This window comes from Cibotium barometz, chromosome 9 (genome assembly GCF_041138505.1).
Source record: "Cibotium barometz isolate CiBa-2024 chromosome 9, ASM4113850v1, whole genome shotgun sequence".
Classification (NCBI taxonomy): Eukaryota; Viridiplantae; Streptophyta; class Polypodiopsida; order Cyatheales; family Cibotiaceae; genus Cibotium; species Cibotium barometz.
The window spans coordinates 30,654,537-30,678,267 of NC_141054.1; the positions used below are offsets into that span (position 1 = coordinate 30,654,537).

Below are 23,731 nucleotides of genomic sequence, written 5' to 3' on the forward strand. Positions count from 1 at the left end.
TTGCCTCCATATGTGAAACTCAGTGCTACGGACAGCCCACAGTCGGATAGTGACAGGGCTGATATGGCCAAGATTCCGTATGCTTCAGCATGTGGCAGTCTCATGTATGCCATGGTTGCTACTAGGCCGGACATTGCATTTGCAGTGGGAGTGGTTTCTAGATACATGGCCAAACCTCGCAAGAAGCATTGGGAAGCAATGAAAGGTGTCATGAGATACCTGAAGGACACACAGGATATGTGCATATGCTTTGGCAAACAGGATGCATTAGTGCATGGTTACACGGATTCGGATTATGCCGGTCATCCAAATAACCGAAAGTCTACTACCGGTTATGTGTTTACATTCACAGGAGGTGCTGTGTCATGGATATCCAGGATGCAGAAGTGCACTGCCTTATCTACTACAGAGGCCGAGTATATTGCAGCCACATAGGCTTGCAAGGAGGCATTATGGCTATCTCGGTTAGTGGTTGATTTGGGTTATACAGGGGATATTCCATCGTTGCATTGTGACAGTCAGAGTGCCATCCAGTTGGCAAAGAACCCTGTCTTTCATGCAAAGACGAAGCATGTGGATGTGAAGTATCACTTCATCAGAGAGGTGATAGAGAACAAGCAAATTCAGCTTGTTAAGATTCATATGGATGACAACCCGGCTGATCTGTTGACAAAGAGTTTTCCTCCAGAGCGGTTTGCTCATTGCAGACACTTGATGGGCATTGGATGAGGCCAGTTTCAGCCTTGATATGGCCTTGTATATTATCATGTACATGCTGATTTTTTTTTTTCCTTCATTTAAGGGCACTTTGCCTTTAAGTGGGAGGTTGTTGGGATAAAGGCATTATGCCCACCCTTATAGTGTGTACAAGCCCATAAGTTATAGTAAATAGTACACTTAGTACTTTTAATGTACTAAGTGCACTATGTGTACTAGTGCAAATATACATGTGTGATAGGGGAGTCACACACTCATAACATTGAGTTGACTTATCCCCACAACTCTCCCTCCTCCTCTCTGTGTATGTCTCCCACATGAAACCCTAATCATCTCCCTTCACGCAGCAATCTACTGCCAAGCCACCTTGCGGTTCCATGTCCTAGAACACAACGTATTTCTCAATGGTTCACAAAACGAGAGTTCTACGCTCGGAAAGAGGATGAGTTATACACAGATTTCTTAGGGCCGAACTGCAAAGAGGCTTGGAGGAAACTCGGAGCACATCACCCCCCACACCTATCACCTATCACGTGCCCGAACACATGGCACTCCTGTGCACGCTCCCTCTATCATATCCCCCATCAACCACCCCTAACCCCACCACCAGATCCCCACCCCACCACCTCCACCTTCGTCACGAAAGGCATGGTCCTCAAGGCCATTTGTAGACTACTTAATAGGCGAACCCAAGATCATGAGGGACTTACTACCGAGTACATCTTGCATGTCGATGATACCCTGGCACCCCTACTAGCCTACATGTTCAATAGAGAAGAAATTCCACCCTCTTGGTCCACCAACACCATCACCCCCATCCTCAAAGCTAGAGATTCACTTGATTCTAATAATTACAAGACGATCATTGATTGGCCACACATTGGCCAAACTCTATGTATCATTGCCCACATCTTCACCCTCCATGCCATCATCGAGGAGGGTAGAGCACGACATCAAAGGATTTACTGCCGCTTTGTGGATTTCTGCAAAGCTTCTGTTATTGTACCCCACGCTCGCCTCCTGCACTGTCCACAAGATATAGGAGTCCCACCTGACATGGTTTTGAGCATCATCGCCCTCTATAAGTCCGTCACCGAACGAGTGAGAGTCTGAGGCGGTACATTGCAAGAGATTTCCAGCACTATTGGGGATAAACAAGGCTGCCCCCTATCACCCACTCTTTTTGGCCTCTACATTGATGAGATCTCGAGCTTCATTGATGGATTGGGCAAGGCTGGTCACACATTGGCAGGCATATTGATCCCCATACTATATGCATATGACACCACCCTCCTCTCAAATTCAGCCAAGGGGGTTTAAAGACAATTGGATGCCTTACAGGATTTCTACACTCGGCGGGACCTCTCTGTTAACCTTGGTAAAACCAAGGTAATGGTCTCCAATACTTCCCACCCCTTCACATCCAGATTGAGCTTCATATACATAGGGGATCCTATGCAGACTGTCTCATCCTATGTGTACCTTGGTGTCAGTTTCAATGGCCCACGCTTCCCGCAACACATGTCAAAGTGACACGGGGATATGCAGCCTTGAGCTTACTTGAGCGGCAGTGCGTCCAGGCACATTTCCAAGAGCCCAACATGAAGGGTTGGCTTTTTGACACCCTCATCACACCAGCCTTGATGTATGGACCAGCCTTCTGGGGGCAGATTTATCCGATGAGGATTGGCGGCAAGTTGAGAGGCCCCAAGTCGTGATGTTCTCGCATATGATCCACAACAAACCATCAGTCCCACACCAAATTATCCGGGCAGAGTTTGTTGTAGCCCCAATGGTAGTGGATGCACTCTTCCAAACAGTCACATGGATCCCCACAGGTACCCAAGACTTGCCCTGGAGTCTATGACTCAGCTAGCACTTGGGGGCCACTCTGGAGTATGGTATGCCTTAGTTTCCACTTGGTTCTCAGTATATGGGCTCCGGATGGATTGCCTACCACCCCTTCAATACAGTTTGGACTCCCCTTTTCTCTGGCTCTCTCATAAGGATACCAACCGGGTGATCCAGTTTAGATCTTCTCAGCCTCTACACCCATTGCACATGGATCACACCTCCGGAGCTCCAAACGAAGATGCACTTCTACAAAGATCACTTCCTCGCGCTCATCATGGATTCATCCAGCAGCTTGGCTAACTGAGTGTTCACATGTCCCATGCCATGTGGATTGCGATCGGCTAGATACAGGTTTTATCCCACCACCTTAGAGTGGAGACAGGTAGAGCTGAGCGCGTCTTCAAAGCCGGGGAGCTCATACAATGACCCACAGAGGAGAGAATCTATTGATTATGCCACACAAAGATTGAGCATTACATATGCCATTGCCCAATATACGATGAGATCCACAAGATGTTTCACTGTCTGTTCATTGACTCCCTGGACCAGCGTTGCCTAGGGCACTTCCTTCTTAAGCTCCGCAGACACAAGGACGGTTTCTTGAGAGAGCTTTGGCCCCAACCACAAGATTCCTCCCTCGCTGGCGAAACATCACCAATTTTTTCCAGACCCAGAAGGTGGAGGACACTCATACAATGGATCTTATGGACCCACCTCAAGCCGCAACAAACCCCTCGCCTGAGAGGAGTCACTTCGTATCGGGTCTCTGCATTCCAGCGTGCCCGACGCGCACAACCCCCCCGGACGCCAGCCATGATCCCCTCATCAGCTCCAGATAAAGGACATGCTCCATCACCATCGAGCTATCTTTTCATGTGACGTAGATGAGGGAGACCTCTCGGCCATACTCATTAGCCCCACACTTGATATCTTGGAGAGTGGTATACCATCTATCAGGGGCTGATGCTCCTCTCATGTTTCTATGTTCCTTGTATTCCATGATGAGTTTCCATGGATAGTTTTGTATCACCCGAGTGAGATAGCTATATTTTTGTTTCTATTTAATTTTCCATTCCATGATCAGATATGCCATGGACATTATTGTATCACTTTGGTCTCATAGGCCCATCGGGTCTTTAGTAGACGCTTAATCTCTCTCTCTCTCTCTCTCACACACACACACACACAAAAAAAAGTAGAACTAGCAAACATCATGCAAGCTTGAGTAGCCATCAACTCCATAATGCATGAGCTAACCCAAACACACAAAAACACATCAATGAATGATCATATATGGCCAGCCCCCTTCCAGGTGTAAAGAAAATACATCATCTGCTGCTGTTGCTGCTCTACATTTATACTTGGTCACAATAAGAAGAAAAGCCTCCAGTTGCTCTACTCTATGCCACCGCTCCAGATGCAGCTGCCAATCAAAAGCGTAAAACTGGCCGTGAACTACAGCCTACCCTCTTGAATAGCCATGCACTTAACAGCTTCAAAACTTGTTCAAGAAAAAACAAGAAGAATCAAAACCAATAGCAGGATTACAAGAAAAATAATCATCATAATCTGTCCTTTGGCTCCAGCTTTCTTGATAACAAGTGCCACTTTTTTCTGCATATGTATTCAAATTACAAATGATGAATCAGCAGTCTAAGAATGTAGTGGTATATAGATCCCTTCCACCCTACACGATCGCATCCACGGAGCAACTCAAACCCTTACCTGAACAAAGTCCAGCCTATTAGCTGTGTTGTCCATCTCTTGTCCAAGATCATCAATGATCCTCTCCTGTAACCCAAAAAAAGGCTATCAGAAAAGTGTTTTGAGGTTGGGTTTTGCGGAACAATAACCATTATCGCACAACTCAAAAACCACCTGGGAAATCAGCTCATCATGTATAGTGAGCCCAACGCCCCCTAGTCTCTCCACACTTGCACTGAGCTCATCAAGATCCTGATCTTGCTCTCTGAAAAAGGTGATTACAAATGCATTACTCTCACCTGGCTAAACCTTGACTCTGATGTGACAAGGACCAATGACAAAGAAGTTCTTATTTGGTGAATTAAAGGCCTTGACAAGACACTGCAAATCTACAAAAAGGCAGAAAATTTGTTTGTTTGTTTACAAGGAACAGCGTGTTCTCAAATAGCATAAGTTGGCTGGATTCTGGTGGCTATAATTATATGAAACCTTGAGCAACGATCATGACCCCTAAGTTAAATATCATTGTCCACCCACTCTACTTTTTGATGGGTTTAGCTAGCTCATGTTTGTAAGGCTCCATTATAAGGAAAAGCAATGGATGAGCAACTTAATGCCTGGTTTAGACATCAGACAGTGGCCTAGTGGTTGCATAGCATCCGTAGGTTTGGCACTCTGCCAAATAGGCTACATGTTCATAGTAACAGGAAACAGTCATTCCCTGACCAAAAGTTGCGGAAACTCCGTTTCTTAGGAGGAGCCGTTTCCTAATCTCACCTGAGAATTTTCCCACAATTTTCCATTGGTAAGTTTTGAATAGATTATGATCGATCCCAAGTTTCTTATCTATTTCTCTCAACTTTTTTCATCATTTCTATTCACATCTACTAAATAATGATAAAGACATGTTTTCATTTCGTAGTTTCAAGCCGATTCCATTGGGGAGACAACACCCATTTCTGTTGTAACTTTCATGGAATGCAACTATGTACATGTTGCCTTATACCTTTCCGAAGTGCTAGCTTGCTTTGCTATCACCTCGACAAAAATCATAGCACACTTGGCTCCCTTCCTAATCTCTCGCTTCGCTTGAATGTGGAAAATGAGAGGAAAGTTAGGAAGACGTGGCTCCCCTTTCAAAATGAAAGGATGGGAGACATTGCAGTTGATTCACATGCTAGCCCCCTATGAACCCAAAACACTTAAAAAGCTCTCCAACAGATTCAAACTCGGATGACACCCCCTCTTGCTTTGTTTCTAACGCCTACTGATTATCATGCCAACAGCATGAGTGGTGTGGTAGTCTGAGATGTTGGGGTGGCTACCATTGTAGCTGTGGTTCTTGTGGAAGTGGCCTAGGTCTCCTTGGGACACTAGTTTTTGGGGTGCCCCATAGAGTGACAAAAGAATGTTCTCTTTGCAATATTGCACCACCTCCACATGTAGAGACAACTTCACACCAATTACGCCACGGCCAACTTTCTGGTCTAGGGTCAACTGTAGTTGAGCCTCCTTGGACTTGGCATCACTAGTGCCGGATAATTGGACTGAGGTTTGGGAAGACCCTTTCCCCTATTCCTTGATACCCCTCTTGTGGGTTGTGCTACCCCACCTGGGTTGGCCTTCGTATTCGAGTTTAAGGCGTGTCTCGGCTTGCCATGATTGTACTTCATCTCAATGTTCTAAGCTACAGAGCAACTGCCAGTGTCTGGGAATTTTGTCTCCACGCATTCCACTGAATCTAGTGGTCTAATCCATACAAAAACACATATACCATCGTAAGGCTAGATGAATTTGAACTTATGAATAATTTTAAAAGAAAGAAGAGAATCAAACAAATCAAAATGTAACCTCTATTGCAACGCCCATTATTTTATTTCGAGAGATTTTATTTAAAATGCGCCTTTTATTTATATCATCTACCAAGATTAATGTATTTAATCAAGTTGTGTGCATTGGTATGATGCCTACCAAGATTAATGTGTTTAATCAGTTGTGTGCACTAAGTAATATTATTTTGGATGAAAGTAATGATTGAGTGGCGGATTATGTATTAATCGCAAGGGAAAGATGTGTTGGACCACTATGAGATATTATGGAAGACATGTGAACACCTTTTATGGTTTCATATTTAGGCATCAATATTTTTGTAAGACTAAGGTCTTATGTCTTTGTACCGACCAAATAGTATTTTAATGTATTTAATCAAGTTGTGTGCATTGGTATGATGCCTACCAAGATTAATGTGTTTAATCAGTTGTGTGCACTAAGTAATATTATTTTGGATGAAAGTAATGATTGAGTGGCGGATTATGTATTAATCGCAAGGGAAAGATGTGTTGGACCACTATGAGATATTATGGAAGACATGTGAACACCTTTTATGGTTTCATATTTAGGCATCAATATTTTTGTAAGACTAAGGTCTTATGTCTTTGTACAGACCAAATAGTATTTTATACTTTTGGTAGGTCCAAGACTTCATATTATTGCTTGCTATATTTTTGTAAAACTTTTATGCTCATAAACTCAAAAAGCACATGTGCTTGTTTTTTAAAGTTATCTTTTTGAAAATAAAGCTTTCTTTAATAAAGCTAAATATAGGTGAGTGGTACACTCATCCTAGGAAAGATTCAACCCATTTTTGTATCGACGATGACTTCTACTCTACTCTCTATCTCACTTTGTTTATTAAGGTTTGTGCTTTTAATTTATACAAAAATATGTTATGCTCTAATTTTTGTGATTGAGAATTAAAGTTCCTTCTCCAAGTGTCATAAAGGTCCTGATAGTGGTATTAGAGCTTTGAGGACCACTCAAGGAGAAGCATTTTTGGAGAAAAAATCAAAAAAACAAGATTTACGTAATTTATTTGGTGCAAAGAAGGCCAAAGATTTGATTTTTTTTAAATTACTAAAGCTTCAACAAATTAAAAGAGAATTATCATGAGAAAAAGAAAGGCCTGCAAAAGCCTGCAGCAAGGGTACAAGTAACTTGGACAAAGAGAGGAGCTCACGAAAACCCAAAGGGCAAAAAAAAGCAAAGCTCTAGAAACCTTTGGCCCAAAAGAGTTGAATGGTTTATAAGATTTTTTTGAACCATTGGATGGATATCTAGATCAAGGACTACAAATCCTTGTCACCTTTCTTCCAAAAACCACTTACCACTTGCCACCCTCAAGAGTAAAACCACCTTTTAATTCTCCCATTCCCTCTAAAATCTAGCCTTATGGATGAAAAGATCATGGGCTGAAGAGCACTCCTCTATTTATAGATATTCATAAGCACCCCAAACCACATAATCTATAATGGACGGTATTCAAAAGGCTACATAATTTCTCAAGAAATTTTAAAAATTTTTATTTTCTTTCTTCCTTGCGCGCTGCCACCAATTCTCCCTTTAATTTTTGCACTGGCCGCCAACTCTCTCTCTCTCTCTCTCTCTCTCTCTCTCTCTCTCTCTCTCTCTCTCTCTCTCTCTCTCTCTCTCTCTCTCTCTCTCTCTCTCTGCATCTGCATACATAATGTTCCTCACTCTGCTAGATCATGGAGTCCGCAGACGAACACAGATTTGGCCACTTCTTGTTAGAGACACTGATACGGACTCATACCACAGGGAGAGGTGGGCGACAACTCCAGCTCATTGATTTCTTCCAGAGATCTATCCCAATGCCTACCCTGACACAGAAGGAGGTTACACTTCAGCGCGCTGCGGACCTCCGAGCCAGACGAAGACCGAGAGCACCAGGCTACCAGACTCCCAAACTACATCAGAGGGAGATCACAGAGATACAGGCTCGACATCAACACCATATCCAGGAGCAGCTAGCTCACTTACACTCACACCCGGAGATCATGCTCCGAGGTATTTTTGTCTCGCCATCGCCTATGTATCACATATTACACCCCCATTATGGTACTGCTTGGAGCTAGACAAATCTGCATTGCATTCTTGTATACCCTACGCATATAGGTTGCATACGGAGCCTCTACCAGTAGTGCTCCATCCATCACACCCCCCCACTAGCTCAGTACTTTCATACTTTATTTCATGTTCATTTTGTCCTTTTTTTTCTGGACATTCAAAAGACATTGACAATTGTCATTGATTTGTCTCATAAGTCGAGTTCAGCCTCTAGTAGACGTTAATACGACTCTCTCTCTCTCTCTCTCTCTCTCTCTCTCTCTCTCTCTTTGCTACCCATTAGCACAAGTCGCTCGTTTCTCTGTCGTCCCTTAATCGCCATCGCCGATTAATATGCACTGGGTGCTCGCCAACCTTATTGCAAAAGCAATGATTGAGTGGTGGATTATGTGTTGGACCATTATGAGATATTTTGAAAAGACAAGCAAGCACAATCGGGTGTAGGTGTAAGGATGAAAGTACAAACAGTAGTCAATGAGGTGATAGCTCAAGTGGTGAAGGTGTTTGCCTAGAACCAAGAGATCCTAGGTTCAAAACCCTCCTTGGTGCTTCCTCAGCAGCATCGCCTACAGGTGGATAAATAAGCGCCTTCGGGCGGTGAAAATTAGTAGCAATGGGAGGATCTTGGACCAAAGGCCAGTTGAAAAAAAAAGTACAAACAGTATGAACGACAAGTACAGCGACTATACTGGTGTTGCACGAGCATGTACAAACATCGCGTGTGTAGGAATGGGCACAGGCATCGCGCATGTACGGTTGTACAACGGCACTACAACGGCACTAATGCTCGAGGCATGTGAACACCTGATCATTTAGGATGTACTTAACCTTTGTACCTTGTACCACTCATTCTACTTGATAATCATCATCGAGTTGTGTACCTCACTTTCTCACTCTGTTTGAGCTCTACTATAAGTGTCTTGCTGGCTACTAACCCTAACCTGCAGGTTCCCAACAGTATTGAGTCCCGACTACCCTCTCAAGGGCCCCCACTGCTGGCCGGTGTATTTGCTTGATTTATTGCAAGAGAATAAAGACGTACAATGACAGAATTTGCATTCCACGGGACTGCACTTGACTTGGACCTGCTGAGACTTATTTGGACCTCGATTTCGGACAGATTTGGGCTCCTTAATGCTGTGTTTGGCTGCCCTGTAGCCGCCCTTATATGCACGTGTTGGCCAGCCTGAAACACCCCTAGGAGGGTGCTTCTATGATGCATTATGCTGTTGTCCTGGCTGCCTACTGCGTGCTGAACTGCAGAACCTGTATAGGCTGTGTTTTGATGATGTTGAGCTGATGATGAAGTGTGTCAATGGGCTGAGACCCCTTCTGCACAAGCATGACCTGGTCCCCCTCTCTTGCTATGATATGTTTCCTTCCTTTGCTTGCCCTTGATGCTGACAGTACAACTCCACATGCTTCGTGGGTGCAAGTAATGCCCACAAGATGATGGCTATATATATAGGTATCTAGGGTTGACACAAGTAGCCTCAAAAGGTGTGCCCTTAAGTCACTTACGATAGGCGCCCTTTATTGCCTCTCCTTTTGGTCCATTGTCCCCATCTGGTCCAGCTTGAAGGGTGCCCATGGGCCATCCACAGCCATGGCCCCAAAAATGACCATTATTAGTAACCATATAAGTGCATGGCTTTCACACGTGACCAGACATAATTGCCCAGGACTTGGACAAGGACTTGACACCGACTTAGCCTTCCCAGACACCCGACCAATGGGTCTAATAAGTGTCCAGTTGGGTTTGTACAACCATTACATCTTGCAAAGAGGATTATGAAAGACTCAGGCCACAGGCATGTAGTCACAAACAAGAATGTTTCGAACTTTCGACACCTGCGGAACATTTTGATGTGAAATGTTTCTACGAAACCCTTGCCTGGAGGCATTTCATCCAAATTGAAGGTCACATTTGTTCCATTCTTTTCCCTGCAGGCAGTCTTGCCCATTGCCCCCTCCTACATGCTAACGGCTATGCCATCTTCTCCTTCCATCTCCTCCTCTTCCTCTCCTCTTCTCTCCTTCCTTACCCTCTTGGTCTCCTTCCTCCTTCCACTTCCTCCCTTCTTCCCCATTTCAAAAAGAAATATAATTAATTAATTAATTATAGTTTTTTCAAAACCTATGGGTTTTTTGGTGAGGGACGAAACTTTTAGAAAAAAGACCTTCAAAACCTTGAACGTATCTTGTGACTATGCACAAGGACAAACATACCAAACTTAGATGGCGCCTGGTGAACTATCCCTTGGACTAGGGCTCACAACATGCTCTGTCCTAGATGAAGAAGAATGTACACATAGCATCCTAGGACAGATGGTGCACGTGACAATGATCTTCCCCATAGAAAGGGACATGTGGCGGCTCATGGAAATCCCTCAAAATTTTTGTGGTTTCCCTCTGAATTGAAGTGTGATTTCAAAAGGTTACAGATGTAGGTGTTGGGCTGTTTTAGAGATCTGAATTTGGAGGCCTTGCAAAGAGTGTTTTGGACCAAGGCTTGACATGAGAAGAGTACTTACTATGGAGTTCAATCTCAAATATCAAGCATGCTTGTGGGTTGAGAAAAATCAGGCCCCTAAAGGTCGTTTCCAAAGCAGCCTGCACACGTCACAGTGGGTTTGTTTTGTATGCCTTGAGGCCTTGTGGGTATCTTTTGGGTGTGAATGTTTTGCTACAGGGATCAAGGACAATGTATTGGGAGGGTAACTAGCATAAGAAGCCTAGCATAGATACATGCTTGGGTAGGTTTGTCACATCCCAAAGGAAGGAGGGTTTTGCATGTATGTCACCATATGGGTATGCAATGTCTAGGGGCCCTCTTGGGTGGTTTCTTGTAGCCCTTTCAAGCTAAGGTATTCTAGAGGGGTGTAGGGGCTGTTGAAAAAGAGCAATAAGCTATGGAATCTCAGGGACTAACATGTATTCTGGGCATACATGTAGGCTAAACACCATGGCCATGTACAAGCATATATCAATTTGTGTTTATATTGGGGTCGACGATAACCTTTTACAGCCGACACAACAACATGATTAAAAATCGTAAGCTCAATTACTCCACCAGAATCACATTGCATAAGTAAGGTTTGTTAACATACAACCCTTCAAACAAAACCAATGATACCTTCAATAACCTAAAATGCAACAAGTTTTAACAAACAAGACCCCAAGCTTCCATAAAAAAGCCCATGGAAGTGGTTAATTAATAAAAGTTGGTTGAGTTAAATATACTCACTTCATGATAAGGGCCTGTTTGTCTGACTCGGATACATAAAAATCTTCATCCTCACGTGATGCATTGTTTACTTTTTGGCCCAAAGGATTCATGGACATTCTCATCAGCTCAACCCGAGTTGTTGGTGCATTGTGCTCCGTCTCTTGAACAGATTTCTTTATTGTACTGACCTGGACAAAAATCTCTCTCTTTCTCCCTCTCTCTCTCTCTCTCTCTCTCTCTCTCTCTCTCTCTCGACATTGTATACAAGTCTGTACAGAAGCCACTGAAAGCCCGCCTCGGGTAAAAATTTGTGACTTTTTGAATTACGGCTTCTACTGTGACATTGGAAGTCAAAGCACTCTTCTCAAAGGCTTCTTCTGCATCCGGGTTGGCTTCTCTTGTGGGATTTTGGCATCAGTATCATTCAGCAGTCTTGTTTCGTCTACCCGATTAGTCTTGATCGCTTCCTGCAACCTTCCACCAGAGGCATTGGTAAGAATCCAGTCCTGTCTTGCTGCTTCAGTTCTCGTTTATGGTTGCAACCACCAGCCTCTACCAGTTAGTGGCTCTTGTTTCTTTGCCACTCCTGTACACTGGTCCCATGCATCAACTGAAGATCACTCATCACTGGTCCCATGCATCAACTGAAGATCACTCATCACTCATCACTTTTGTGCTGTAACTCAAGGTACATCGTCAGTGTCTTGTTCTACTCTTGTTCTACTGCTGATCTGTTCCAAGTATTAGGTCATCGGCATCTCGACATCCAGTTTTCAGTATTGGGCATGTTTTCAATCAGGAAGGAGATCCTGTCAATCTTGTTCTTAATGCATCTCAGAGAAGAGTATTTTATATTTTTCTGCGTTAAATAAAGACTGCCATCAATATGTGTCAAGTATCAATGTCAATGGCTTCAGTCAATGGGAGTTCTCTTGGTTGTCACATGCTCCGCATACCAAGTGTGAGGTCATGAACTGCCATTGAAACCACGAACATAATCCCTCCCTTGACCTGTAACTGAGAGGTAAGGGCTGGTTGATGTCTTCTCTCCATGAGCCGTGGCCTGGCAATCATTTTGGAGGATCAGGATCTAGTTCCAGCTACAGTACAAGCTTCTGCTCGAGCCTAACTTGTTCACTTGAATTCCCTTTGAGGGAGGATTTGCAAGAGAAATAGCAAAGTATATTTGTGTGGGTGCATGTGAACACCTCTTGTTAAGAGGAAATGGGTGTGAACATAACTCTAATAATGTGTAGAATCAGCCACCTAAGAGGACACCTCAATGGACACTTCGCAGCTTTGCATGCAACACTTCTCAAAATGCATGCATCTCTATTGTGCTAGTAAAAGGCTATTTAAAAGCCTTGTACTACAATCCAGCCTAGATGTAGCCCTCAAAGCTCCTCGTGTTCTTAGTCTAGGAGTGTGTTAATCATCTTATAATTATGTCTTAATCATATCGTTAATCTCCTCTTTCTCTTTACCTGCACGAATCTGCTCCTCCCACCAACAATGTTTTCATGTCACATGCCATGAGGATAGCACTTGGTCTCATCCCATAGGCTCGAGATTGAGGTTGGCAAAGCAGCACGGATCCCTTAGAGAGAGCAGACTCTATAGATTGTGCCATGGAGGAGTAGAGTCTGAGGAGCATTATATTTGTCAATGCCATTATCTCGGGTTATGGAGTATCCAGATCAGCGTTGGAGATCCAACAACACAGAGAGTTACTATTCAGAGATCCTCGACCCCAGCACCCATCTCAGTCTACCATCACCAGTTTTTTCTGCCCACGGGAGGAGGACACTCAGACGGATGAGACCACCACAGTGGTGAGACAAGGGGCCCACCATCTCGCCCCTCGGCTGGAGTTACCCTGCCTCATGCTACAGCGCTTTGGAGAGCCAGACAGCCTCACCCTGCTGGACCTTGAGCACCCTAGGCTCTTTTTTTCCATCATGAGATTCCATGGACACATTGTACACCTTTTGTCGCGTAGACCCATTGGGTCTTTTGCAAGACGTTAATATATCTTCTTCTTCTTCTTCTTCTTCTCTCTCTCTCTCTCTCTCTCTCTCTCTCTCTCTCTCTCTCTCTCTCTCACACACACACACACACACCAGAGCTAGATAAGAATGCTTTGAAAGAGAGCAGGAAATCCTTTTTTATGTGCTCTGTTTCCTGATTTTAGTTGTGTCTTGGATCATGAATAAACAGAAATCCACATAAAGTTCTTACTAGCACCACTCCCTACTGTAGAGTTCCTTCTTCACAATGCACGCCCAACAGAAGATGAAAACACAAATGTATAATACATTTACAAAAACACATTGAAACCCTACGTGCCCCTTTTTCGTTTAGAAGAACCCTCCCTAAGTGTTGCTTAAGATAAAGCATTTTATCTTTTGATTTTGAGTCTCATGAATTTTTGGCAAAGTTTGCATGCTTTTCCTTTCTCACAAACATTTGGATTGTAAGTTATTCAAGTTGCAATGGCATCCTTTTATAAATGTAATAGTTGAGTGCATATGAATGTTTAATGTTTGGTTACAATAACCACCTACAAGTGGCAACACAAGTAAGCAACCACATACCTGGTTCCGTGTTAAGCCTGTCCATCTCTTACGTTGTGCTATTTCTGCACTATCAAGGCCATACCTTGCAGGATCCCTCTCTGCCACAGCGATAGCCTTATCAAGTTCATCCACCTTCTCACCCAAAAGCCACTTCTCAACAAGTGAAGGGTTGATAAATCACAAGCTAAGGGTATATAACCCAAGATTAAAGCCTCTACGATCTACCAAAAGTATGCAGAGATGATTGTAAAACCATTCTATAAATAGAGTCTTACTAAACTACATAAACCTGCACCTGCCAATCAATGCTTGCACAATCTATAACAATTTCTTTCCCTAATTGAGAACCATCTATTGACCCAGGAAGAAGTTGTTCCCATTTTCTGAACTTGTTTTGTACATTGTTTACCTGCCAAGCAAACATTCAATATTAGAGGTCAAGCAAAGCCTTAACTAGACCTCATTTTTGGGGTCATTCAGTTGACAAATCAAAGTCTTCCATCCTTACTTAAGCTGCGTTAGACAAGGGCAGACTCCATCTTCACCTTTTTGGGAGGAGGCCAGCAAGACATTGGAGGGAAGAGAGGGCCTCCAATAACCCCATTCACATAAGCAGTTTTAAATTATATATATTCACTAATTCCCTCCAAAATTATCATAGCCCACCTGACAAGTCTCCAAGGGTCAGCATGTGGGACCAAGGTTTGATTCAATGTGCCATACTGCAAAAGAGCATTTTTGTGAGAAAAGCTTCCACGAGCTGAAGTTTGGCAGACCCACTGCGCTGCCCATCCACCCTCTATGTGAACTACTTCACGCATCCACCTCACCTTTTTGTGAATGAGAGAACACCACTTCATTGAGGAGAGGAAGCATCCACCCTCGTTTGACCCCAGCCTTATGGGAAGTAGGCACAAAAGAAAATGGAAACTTGTATGCAGTGGTAATTATCATTTTGTGCTCTACTGTTGGGGAGCTTCAAAACACAACTATATCTATGGGTAGGCAGACAATATCATCATCTTTGTTACTGTCATTGCCTATGGCGCCACTAGTGCACAATGGAATATATTCCAGCAAGTTCACAAAAAGATGGTTTTGAGATTTTGTTTTTATAAGTATGATAACCATTTTAATATTCTATCCAAAGAAAGGACTGTCCAATACTTTTAGGTGTTACAAGCAAAGAGACATCCTACAGCCTTGCACAAAAGATTGTCACAACTTACCAAGCCTTGGACTTCTTCTTTGACGAGGTAAAATGGATCCTGGGCAGCAGTGATGGCCTCAAAACCAGCATTATTGGCAGGGTATTGAGCAGGACGCATCTGTGAAATTTGGCCAACGTCCAAATGTTTTTAGGATCAAAAAGTAACTGCCTTCCTTACTTACAAAATAAAAATTTGATGAAATGTCATCAGCCATGCACATTACCGATCCCTAATACAAGAAAGTACACCTCCTCTTTAATTGTCAAAGAAATCTGTAAGCTCATCTATGTAAAACCCAAAGAGTGGTAGAAAATTGGCCCCCTTTATAGTGCTCTCCACCACACCTGAGAACTTGCTGATTAGGAATAGAGGGGGGCTTGATGCATACAAAGCATGAGAGTGTCATGAGCTTACCACATATTGTTAGGCCCTATGACAGGAGCTTGAGTATCAAGGAATAGAGAGACACACAAGATTCATTTCAAACCCTCCAAACAGTTCAAAGCAAAATAAAACCTCGAAACCTCTTGGTCAATGATGTTTTAGAAAGAAAAAAAAAATCTTCAATTTTTTTCACCCCTTGAGTAGATCCTTCTATAGTAGCAACTTGAGTGCCCATGGGCCCTCTCCTTCTTCTCCTTCTTTCTCCTCCTTCTCCTTCTTCTCCTTCTTCTCCTCTTCCTCTTCTTCCTTCTCCTTCCTTCTCCTCCTCTTCCTTCTCCTTCCTTCCCCTCTTATTCTCCTTCCTCCTTTCTTTTCCCCCCTTTTTCTTAGTCTTCGCCCTCTCATCCTCCTCCTCTTCTTCTTTTCTTTTCACCTTTTTTCTCCCGTCTCTTTTTCTTCCTAATCCCAATTCCCTATCTTCTTCATCTCCTTAATCCCATGATTACAATCTCAAATCTACAATGCCTCACCGCAACAAAAATGATAATACCTGGAAAGTGTGAGATGACACCATATTCTAGTGTATATATATACACACATATATATAGATTTTTCGAAACCTGGAGTTTTTCTAGTGAGGGGGACGAAACCTTTCGACAAAAAGAACCTTCAAAACCTCGAAACATTTCTTGTATCTATGAGCAAAACAAGCCGTACCATGAGTGATTGCAGCACTTCAGGTGACTCCCTTGGCAGTGATTCCCACGTGCTCAACTCATGGCTCGGTGGGGACAGCCAAGACTAGTGGGCTTGCCCACGGCTGTCAAGGTTGGGAGGTGAGTCAGGCCTGCACCCCCGTCATGTTTGTTTGGTTTGTTTGCAAGTTTCGAGCGTTATACCAGGAGCATTCTACGAGGAGATCCTATGGGGATTTGACAATGGTACCAGAGCAAGCCTTGTGAACGAGCAAGTCGGTAGGTAGAGAAAAAGAGGTCGAGGAAACTGTATGAGTTCGAGAAGCTTGCTGTTTTTTCAGAGTATACTGCTGTTTTTTCAAATTCAGCATGTTTCTTTGCATCGTAGGAACCCGTGATGAAGGTTTTGGTCTTGTTAAGGGTTGGTTTGCTTAGCAAGAAGAAGGGCTGTATGTTTTGCAACTGTTTGAACAGTTTGAGAGAGAGAAGAAGTAACAGCATGTCGGCTGTGTTTTTGTAAGAGAGAGAGAGAGAGAGAGAGAGAGAGAGAGAGAGAGAGAGAGAAGAAGTGAAGGCTGTTCATGTCTGTGTATCGCCTGAAGGCTGCACAGCCTACATGTGTGAGGACGCCAGCGGCAAGGTAGCCACACCAGTCGCAAGCGGCAGTACATGCAAGCGGACAGGATGGACACGTAAGCGGGCTAGTACACAGGTGGGCACACGTGGGCAGGAGGGTCTGGCACATGGGCTGTATGCGCAGCCAGGCGCAGTCGGTCATCTCTACGCACATGCCACCGGGTATGTGCAGGCGCAAGCACGCGCTTGTGCGCAGGCAGGCGTCCAACCCCGAGCATATGCGCAAGCAGCCAAGCGTCTGCGTGGGTAGCGGGTACATGCAGGCACGTGCGCAGGGAGTCCACGCAAGCAGGCGGCTGCTAATTACACGCGGGTGACAGAAAAAAAAGCGAAAAACATATGCGTGTAAGTTTTTTTTCTAAAGCTTTCATTTTTATATACCCTACAGCTGAACATCATATACCTCATCAACTACACGTATCTACTGTGTATCTTGCTTACGAGCTTGGAGTCCTTGGATTTCGGTGGTGAGAGATTCTTGTGGGCCATCCCCATGATGTGCTCGGCATCAGAAATCTCACATCGACTCCGACTTGGGTTTCTACATTGCCATATTTGTTTGCTTTGTATTTACTAATGTATTGATCCTGGCTTGCTAAGCCCATGGATTGTTCCTGAATAAATTCCTAAAAGGAGGCAGGGCCTGTTCCCCGCTCAGTACGAATGTCCTCTGCAGAGTTCCCTGAATCCTTCTCTCTCCCTCCCTCTCTATCTTTACTATCTCTTGGTCCTTGGATACATGGTGGAATCTGTCACAACACGCCCCACTGGGCTTTCAGGACCTAACCAACAGCAAGTCGGCCAATCCACAAATGTTTTTAAGCCCTATAAATGGGCATCGTTGGCTCCTTGACAAGCATTCAGTCCTTCGTGGATTGAGTCATTAGTCTAGGCTTAGATTAGGTGTTTTCCACCTTTTGAGTGGTGGCCACGGGCTTGCCAAGATGTATCCTTTTTGTATATATACCTAGATGAATCCAAGAACATGCCCAAATTCACCTTATAAGAAAGTGCAATTTATAACCTCATGGTAGTCATCCACAAGACAATAAACCATCAACTCCAATCATGCATAGTATGGACTAGATACTATGACATCCTCACTAACGTCATTAGTGCCCAATAGCGGGTGTAGAACTTGGTATCAATATATGCTCCCACACACACACGCACCCCATGGATATCCTAAAACTCTCTCTCTCTCTGTCTCTCTCTCTCTCTCGCTTGCGTTTTGCATCAGGTTGTTCCACGATGGTGTTTAGGACTGAAAGAAGACTCCCAGAGCTTCTGCATGTGACAAGCACCACCTCCAATTAATCCAAATCCAAGCGGTCACATGTATCATCATCAATTGAATGTCATGCAGCTACCAATTAGGGTTAGGGCTTTGTAGATAGATAGAGCCCTAAGGGATGGTGTGAATGCAATTAAAGCCATGTGGTTATGTAAGATGCAGTTGGAACGTGTAAAAAACTAGCACGTAGAGCATGCATCAAGATAGGTACACTAAAAACATTCAAGGTTGTATTCCGTAATCGTATGGAATTGTAAGATCCATACAGCACATTTTGTACATATCCTTTTCATTCGGGCATGGAAAAATTTTAGTTTTTTTTCTTCCTTTTACTACTTATCTTCTTGGGCCTTCTTCTCCCATGCTACTTTAATTTTCTTGCCCTCTTCCTTGGACTTCTTCCTAGCTTCTTTTTCCTCCCTCTAGTTTCTTGGGCTTTGGGTTTCTTTGAGGGTTACTTCTCAACCTAGCCTTGACCTCCTCCCATTGTTGTGTCTCATGTTGCTTTCTTTTACTTTTGCTTTTTGCTTTATGAAATGCAGCCAGTGTAAAACTGCAGATTTGTAGAGAGAAAAAGAGAAGCAGGTTTGTAAGTTAGAGATAGAGAGACAGAGAGACAGAGAGAGAAGGGCTGTTACAGGTTTGTGTGGAAACACGAAAAAAGGAAGAAGAAGGTTAGCAGAAGCGCCCACGGGGAGGAAAGGGGGGGGGGGAAGATGGCAGTTCTGCAAAGAAGCTGACATGCGACAGCAGGGGATGCTCAGGCCATGGTGGGGGTCACGTGAACAACAGCAGAGCAGCATGAACAGGAAAAATGGGAGGCACAGCAGCACGCACAGGTGCAACAAGTAAAGGAGAGTAGCTGGGTGCTGCTGATTCAGGCCGAACAGCAAGAATTAACACAAATTTCGTTTCTTATTCTATTCGAAGATGAATTGAGTTAATCTAGTAAGATTCATTGTAAATATCTCAACTTGTAATGTACAAAAGGTTAGATTGAAAAAATCAAGTCTCCCATCGTTTTTCCCTTTCCTCTTTCTCTTCCTATTCTCTGCAAATTTTTTATTTTGTTCTTCAAAGTAGTTTGAAGTACCACCCTTCCTTTAGTGCTTGCTGACAAGGTCAAACTATTCAGGGTCAATATAGCATGAACATGTTTAACAATGCGGAAACTCCTCCAGGACATGTCGAAAATATTCATGTCATTCTTTCTCACATTCCTTCATCATGATAAGTTAACGTAAACTCCTATGAAAATCACTAACATGCATTGAGATAAGTGAAAGGTAGTGTATGCTTACCTTGACCGCACCACGTAGTTGGATATCATCAGCATCATCCATCTTTGTACTAAAAGACAACCATTAAGCCAAACTAAGTTGCTGATTATAAACCAAACTCACAGACAACTACCATTATATCTAGATTGAATCAGAAAGCAAAGTGGACAGGAAGCGAATCAAGAAGAACAGTGTGCACATTAAGTGGATCGAAATAGACAAAAATTTTATTTTTGCACGAAAGATATGGGTGTTCTGGCTGGGGCACACTTTGTTCATATACGGCAACAAGATACCTCGTGTGTAGGGCATTCTTCAAGTTGAAGACCTCAAGACATGCCCTACCATCAACCTAGAATCAAGAGAGAATACTTTCAGGGTGGGTTCAGAAGGTAGCTCCCCATTAAAGACCGTATCCAATCCGGCAGAGCTGCCCCAAACAACTCCGCCAATCTGTTGGCAGCATTCATTCAATGGCACAATAGAAAACTGGATCTATGATAAGCTGTGACGTTGGACTCGCATGCATAGAAGACAGATGTCATGGAAACATAGATGACCATTGCAACTAGATCTAGGTAAACACAATTGAAAAGCAGGATTTGAGTGTGAGATGTGCAGGCAAAAGAAGCTAGCAGATGACTACCTGAAAAGGGGAAAAGAGAGCAAGAAAACTGTAGCCCAAGCTGAAAAGTCTTGGAAAAATCTTACAGATCCAAAAGAACATTAAACACCAGCAGGCAGTCCGATCAATAAGCGTAGACAGATTGCTCGTTGCTGTACATGGCCATCTCACAAGTCTGCAGAGAAAAAGCCTGGCGAGGAGAGAAAGGAAACTAACCTGGAAGGAGAACGCGGACGAACTCGAGAAGCTAGAGCTCCTGCTGGCGATGGCGAAACCCTCGAATACACAGCGATGGCAGGTAGGTGGGAGAAGAATTCTAAATTTTTAGAATAAATCAATGGAAATGCGTTTTAAAATTTATTAATGGGTGAAAACTATTTCATTTGACTTTTCGTTAGACTACAAAATATAACCTTAGGATTGATGACTAGTATATATTTATGGCAATAATTATATACCTTAATTAATTAATTGTATTTTTATTCTACCACTTAATTGGTAATTCATTTATGCAATAATTTTTGTTTTGATTGTTAAAATCAAGAGAAGATCGCTAATATGATATGGGTGCCCAATTTTGTTTTGTATTAATTAATTAAACACAATAGAGGGATGACCTTAGGCAAAAGGGTAAACCTTAGCATTTGGCAAGGTTGAAAGGTTTACTAAAAAGACTTGCATTAGTAAGACGTTTTAAAAAAGAGAGAAATAATCATGGTGAACTTTCGAGATGGTTCTCTCACCGCCTCTATTTCATATACATGGAGGAATGCTACGTGCTGGTCCTGAGGCTTTTTGCCTCCATATCAGGGGGAGAGAGAAACAAATATGATGGGTTGATTATGTTAATTAATCCCTTGTTCATATGGTCATTATCTGAACGCTGCAAGAGAGATGATGCAAGAGAGTCCCTTGTTAATATGGTTGTTATCTTAACACTACGTGATGCAAGAGTGTCCCTTGTTAATATGTTATTTTTGTTAGCCATTGTGTGTGAAGGCTATGATGATGTGTTTAATTTCATGTGTCTGGCCTGGGTGCATAGAGATGGCACCTATGAGCATTCCTCTGAATGGTGATTATGAGTAGTGACACTTTAGCTCATTGGTTTTTGAAAATTACAATCGAGATAAATGGCTTGAACCTTAGTCTTCTAAGGTTCACGCATTACTTAATTAATGGGTCGGAGACCCATTAATTAATTAATGATAGAGAAGATAGCTATTTACGTGATTGTCTTTTCAAATACGTAAAGGGGGTAGCCTTATCCTTAGGTTTATTAATATGTTGTTTAATTCTATTTAAAGCTCTAAGCCTCTGAGTCCAAGAGCCTAAGAGGCTTACCACTTTTAAAGATTCAAACTATAGATTGATAAACCTAAGGCAAGGTTACCCCTTTGACTTAATTGAAAAGACAATTAAAATCATGGTCATCACTTGTTAGATTACCATGGACAATGGCATGGTTTATCCTACATTGATAAATAAAAACATGCCTTTTACAAAGTTTCTTGTCATAGGTAAGAAGGAGACCTTGTATGTTTGGTTTAAATGGCATGGATCTTTTGTGTGCTTTGGTAACTCTCTAAGTATGTATAGTGTATGGTGGTTCCCTTTGTTAAACTTTCCCCACCCCACCCCTAGGGGTGTAGCCCCCACCTTTCTTTCCCCCTTACTTACTTAGATCTCAAAGCAAACGATAGGTTGAGCAATAGAGGCATTGTCACTCTATGGGATGGTAATTTGCTTGGTTGGAGAGGTGTTAAATCAGATTATTGTGATGTTTGGCCCTTCTAGGTATGATAAAGCTTTTTAGATGACTACTCATGTAATAGATTGAGTGTCTTCTCTCTACTTTCTCCCTCTTACAATTGTTTATGAGCATGTGAGGATATGTTGATGCTTTGAGTTTGGAAATGCGATGCCATCCACTAGATCTTATGTCTACTCTCTTCTTCTCTCCTCTTCTTCTCCATTCTCTCTTTTTACAAGTTTGGGCATTGCAAGTGAGCGGATTAAAGCTTAGAGCAACCACACAAGCATTAGCTTCATTGAATAACAACACCTATAACATAAGGACTAGCCTCAAAGTGTTAATAAGTATGGGAAGATCACTTAGGGACGAGCAAGTTCTTGCTATAATACGAGAGATGAATGGTAGGTTTTCTTTATGGGGGGGAAAGAATGACCTTACTCTAATAAGCTTAAACATTTTTGGCAACATTACTAGGGAGTGGCATTTAACTTTGCTAATCATGGTTCTTATTCATCTTCTGCATGGATTCTACCATGCCGCCCAGCATGTAGTATCAACACATTATGAATCATGTTCAATTCTAGATTGGTTTATATTACAATCTATAGGATTTGAAAGAAAATTGGTTATGTTTTACTTATGTTTAGTGTTAAATTTCGTATGTTTTACTTGTGTTTAATGTTAATTTTCATGTGTAGCTTTTATTTGTGCTTTTCAATTTGGCAGTAGAGTTTGATTTAATTAGGTTTGTAGCTTCATTTCATTTTAAAAAAAAATTTGGTTGACTATTTATGGTTTAATTAGAGTAGGAAAGTAAGATTGATCATGTGATTTCTTGAAATCAATGTAAAAGCTAAGTCATTCATGCTCAACTAAGTCAACAATTATGGTTTTTTCTCTAGGCTTTACTAGTTCGAATTCTAAAATTTCCAATATTTTATTTAAATATAATTAGCTACATTAGAAAAATAAAAAAGGGAAGACTTTTTAGTTTAAATTGACATAAAATTGGGAGTAAATTAAGTGGACAGAAATTTAGGCATAAATTAGAAGATGAATCTTCCAAATGGAGCTATAAGGGAATGCATTTACTTGATAATTGGGGCTAAATATGATTGGAAAATCAATTTTGATTGAACCTATCACACAAAAATTGGGTTCAATGAGAGTGAGAAGCAAGCCAAAACATTGGTCAAGATGTGCACGAAAACAGGTTTTGATCTTGCTTGAGATTGTGTTGCAAATTAGCCCAATTGATTACTCTAAAAACTATAAATTTAATCTTAATAAGGACCCTAAATTGGTATTAAACGGGGGTCTCAAAATGGGTCTGAATTGGGTTTCTAGTGAATCCTTGTTTTAGCATTGTGAGGGTGGATTAATATTAATAATAGCCCTAAATCAGCATAAATCAGGACTCTCAAAATGCATTTGAATTGGGTTTCTAGTGAACCCTTGTTTTAGCATTGCAAGGGTGGATTAATGACATCATGTCATCTCAAGTTAGGCTAATTAGCTTGATTAGTATCCCCTATTAAATCTTGGAAGGGAAGTTATAGGCTTGGCATGCCTTTCCCCACGTTTTCCAATTTATTATACCTGATATTGACACTAACTCTGGGTGGGTGAAATTCTCCCATTCACACATTTGTTGAGCTATCAAGTTCAACTAGTGTTATGGCGGACATTGATGACCCGCCTGGGTGATAGCTTCTACACTTATGCCATTAGCATAGTTGGTGAGATTATGGTTGATATGCCCCAGTGGATGACAAGCTGTGTGACAACCACTTTGGAATACTAGAGTTATTGCATAGTTATAGCGCCAGCTCATATAGTCGGGTTC

The 23,731-nt window shown here is 42.5% G+C and overlaps 1 protein-coding gene across 6 annotated transcripts; it reads right to left on the reverse strand.

Annotated features, from left to right (window-relative positions):
- Positions 1–3,842: 3,842 nt before the first annotated feature.
- On the reverse strand, positions 3,843–20,505 carry SYP61 (syntaxin of plants 61). 6 transcript variants are annotated; one of them, XM_086802718.1, is made up of 10 exons: positions 20,346–20,505; positions 19,526–19,574; positions 15,234–15,332; positions 14,300–14,413; positions 14,023–14,136; positions 11,447–11,616; positions 4,450–4,540; positions 4,297–4,362; positions 4,120–4,185; positions 3,843–3,994 (listed from the first exon to the last, which is right to left on the reverse strand). In XM_086802718.1, the coding sequence occupies exons 2-10, from the start codon at positions 19,565–19,567 to the stop codon at positions 3,848–3,850; spliced, it is 909 nt and encodes a 302-aa protein (XP_086658844.1). In that variant the 5' UTR covers positions 19,568–19,574; positions 20,346–20,505; the 3' UTR covers positions 3,843–3,847. The 6 variants fall into 6 exon arrangements, with proteins under 6 accessions (XP_086658844.1, XP_086658843.1, XP_086658848.1 ...); XM_086802717.1 differs by having other exon boundaries at positions 4,297–4,359; positions 4,447–4,540; XM_086802722.1 differs by lacking the exon at positions 4,450–4,540.
- Between the last annotated feature and the right edge of the window lie 3,226 nt (positions 20,506–23,731).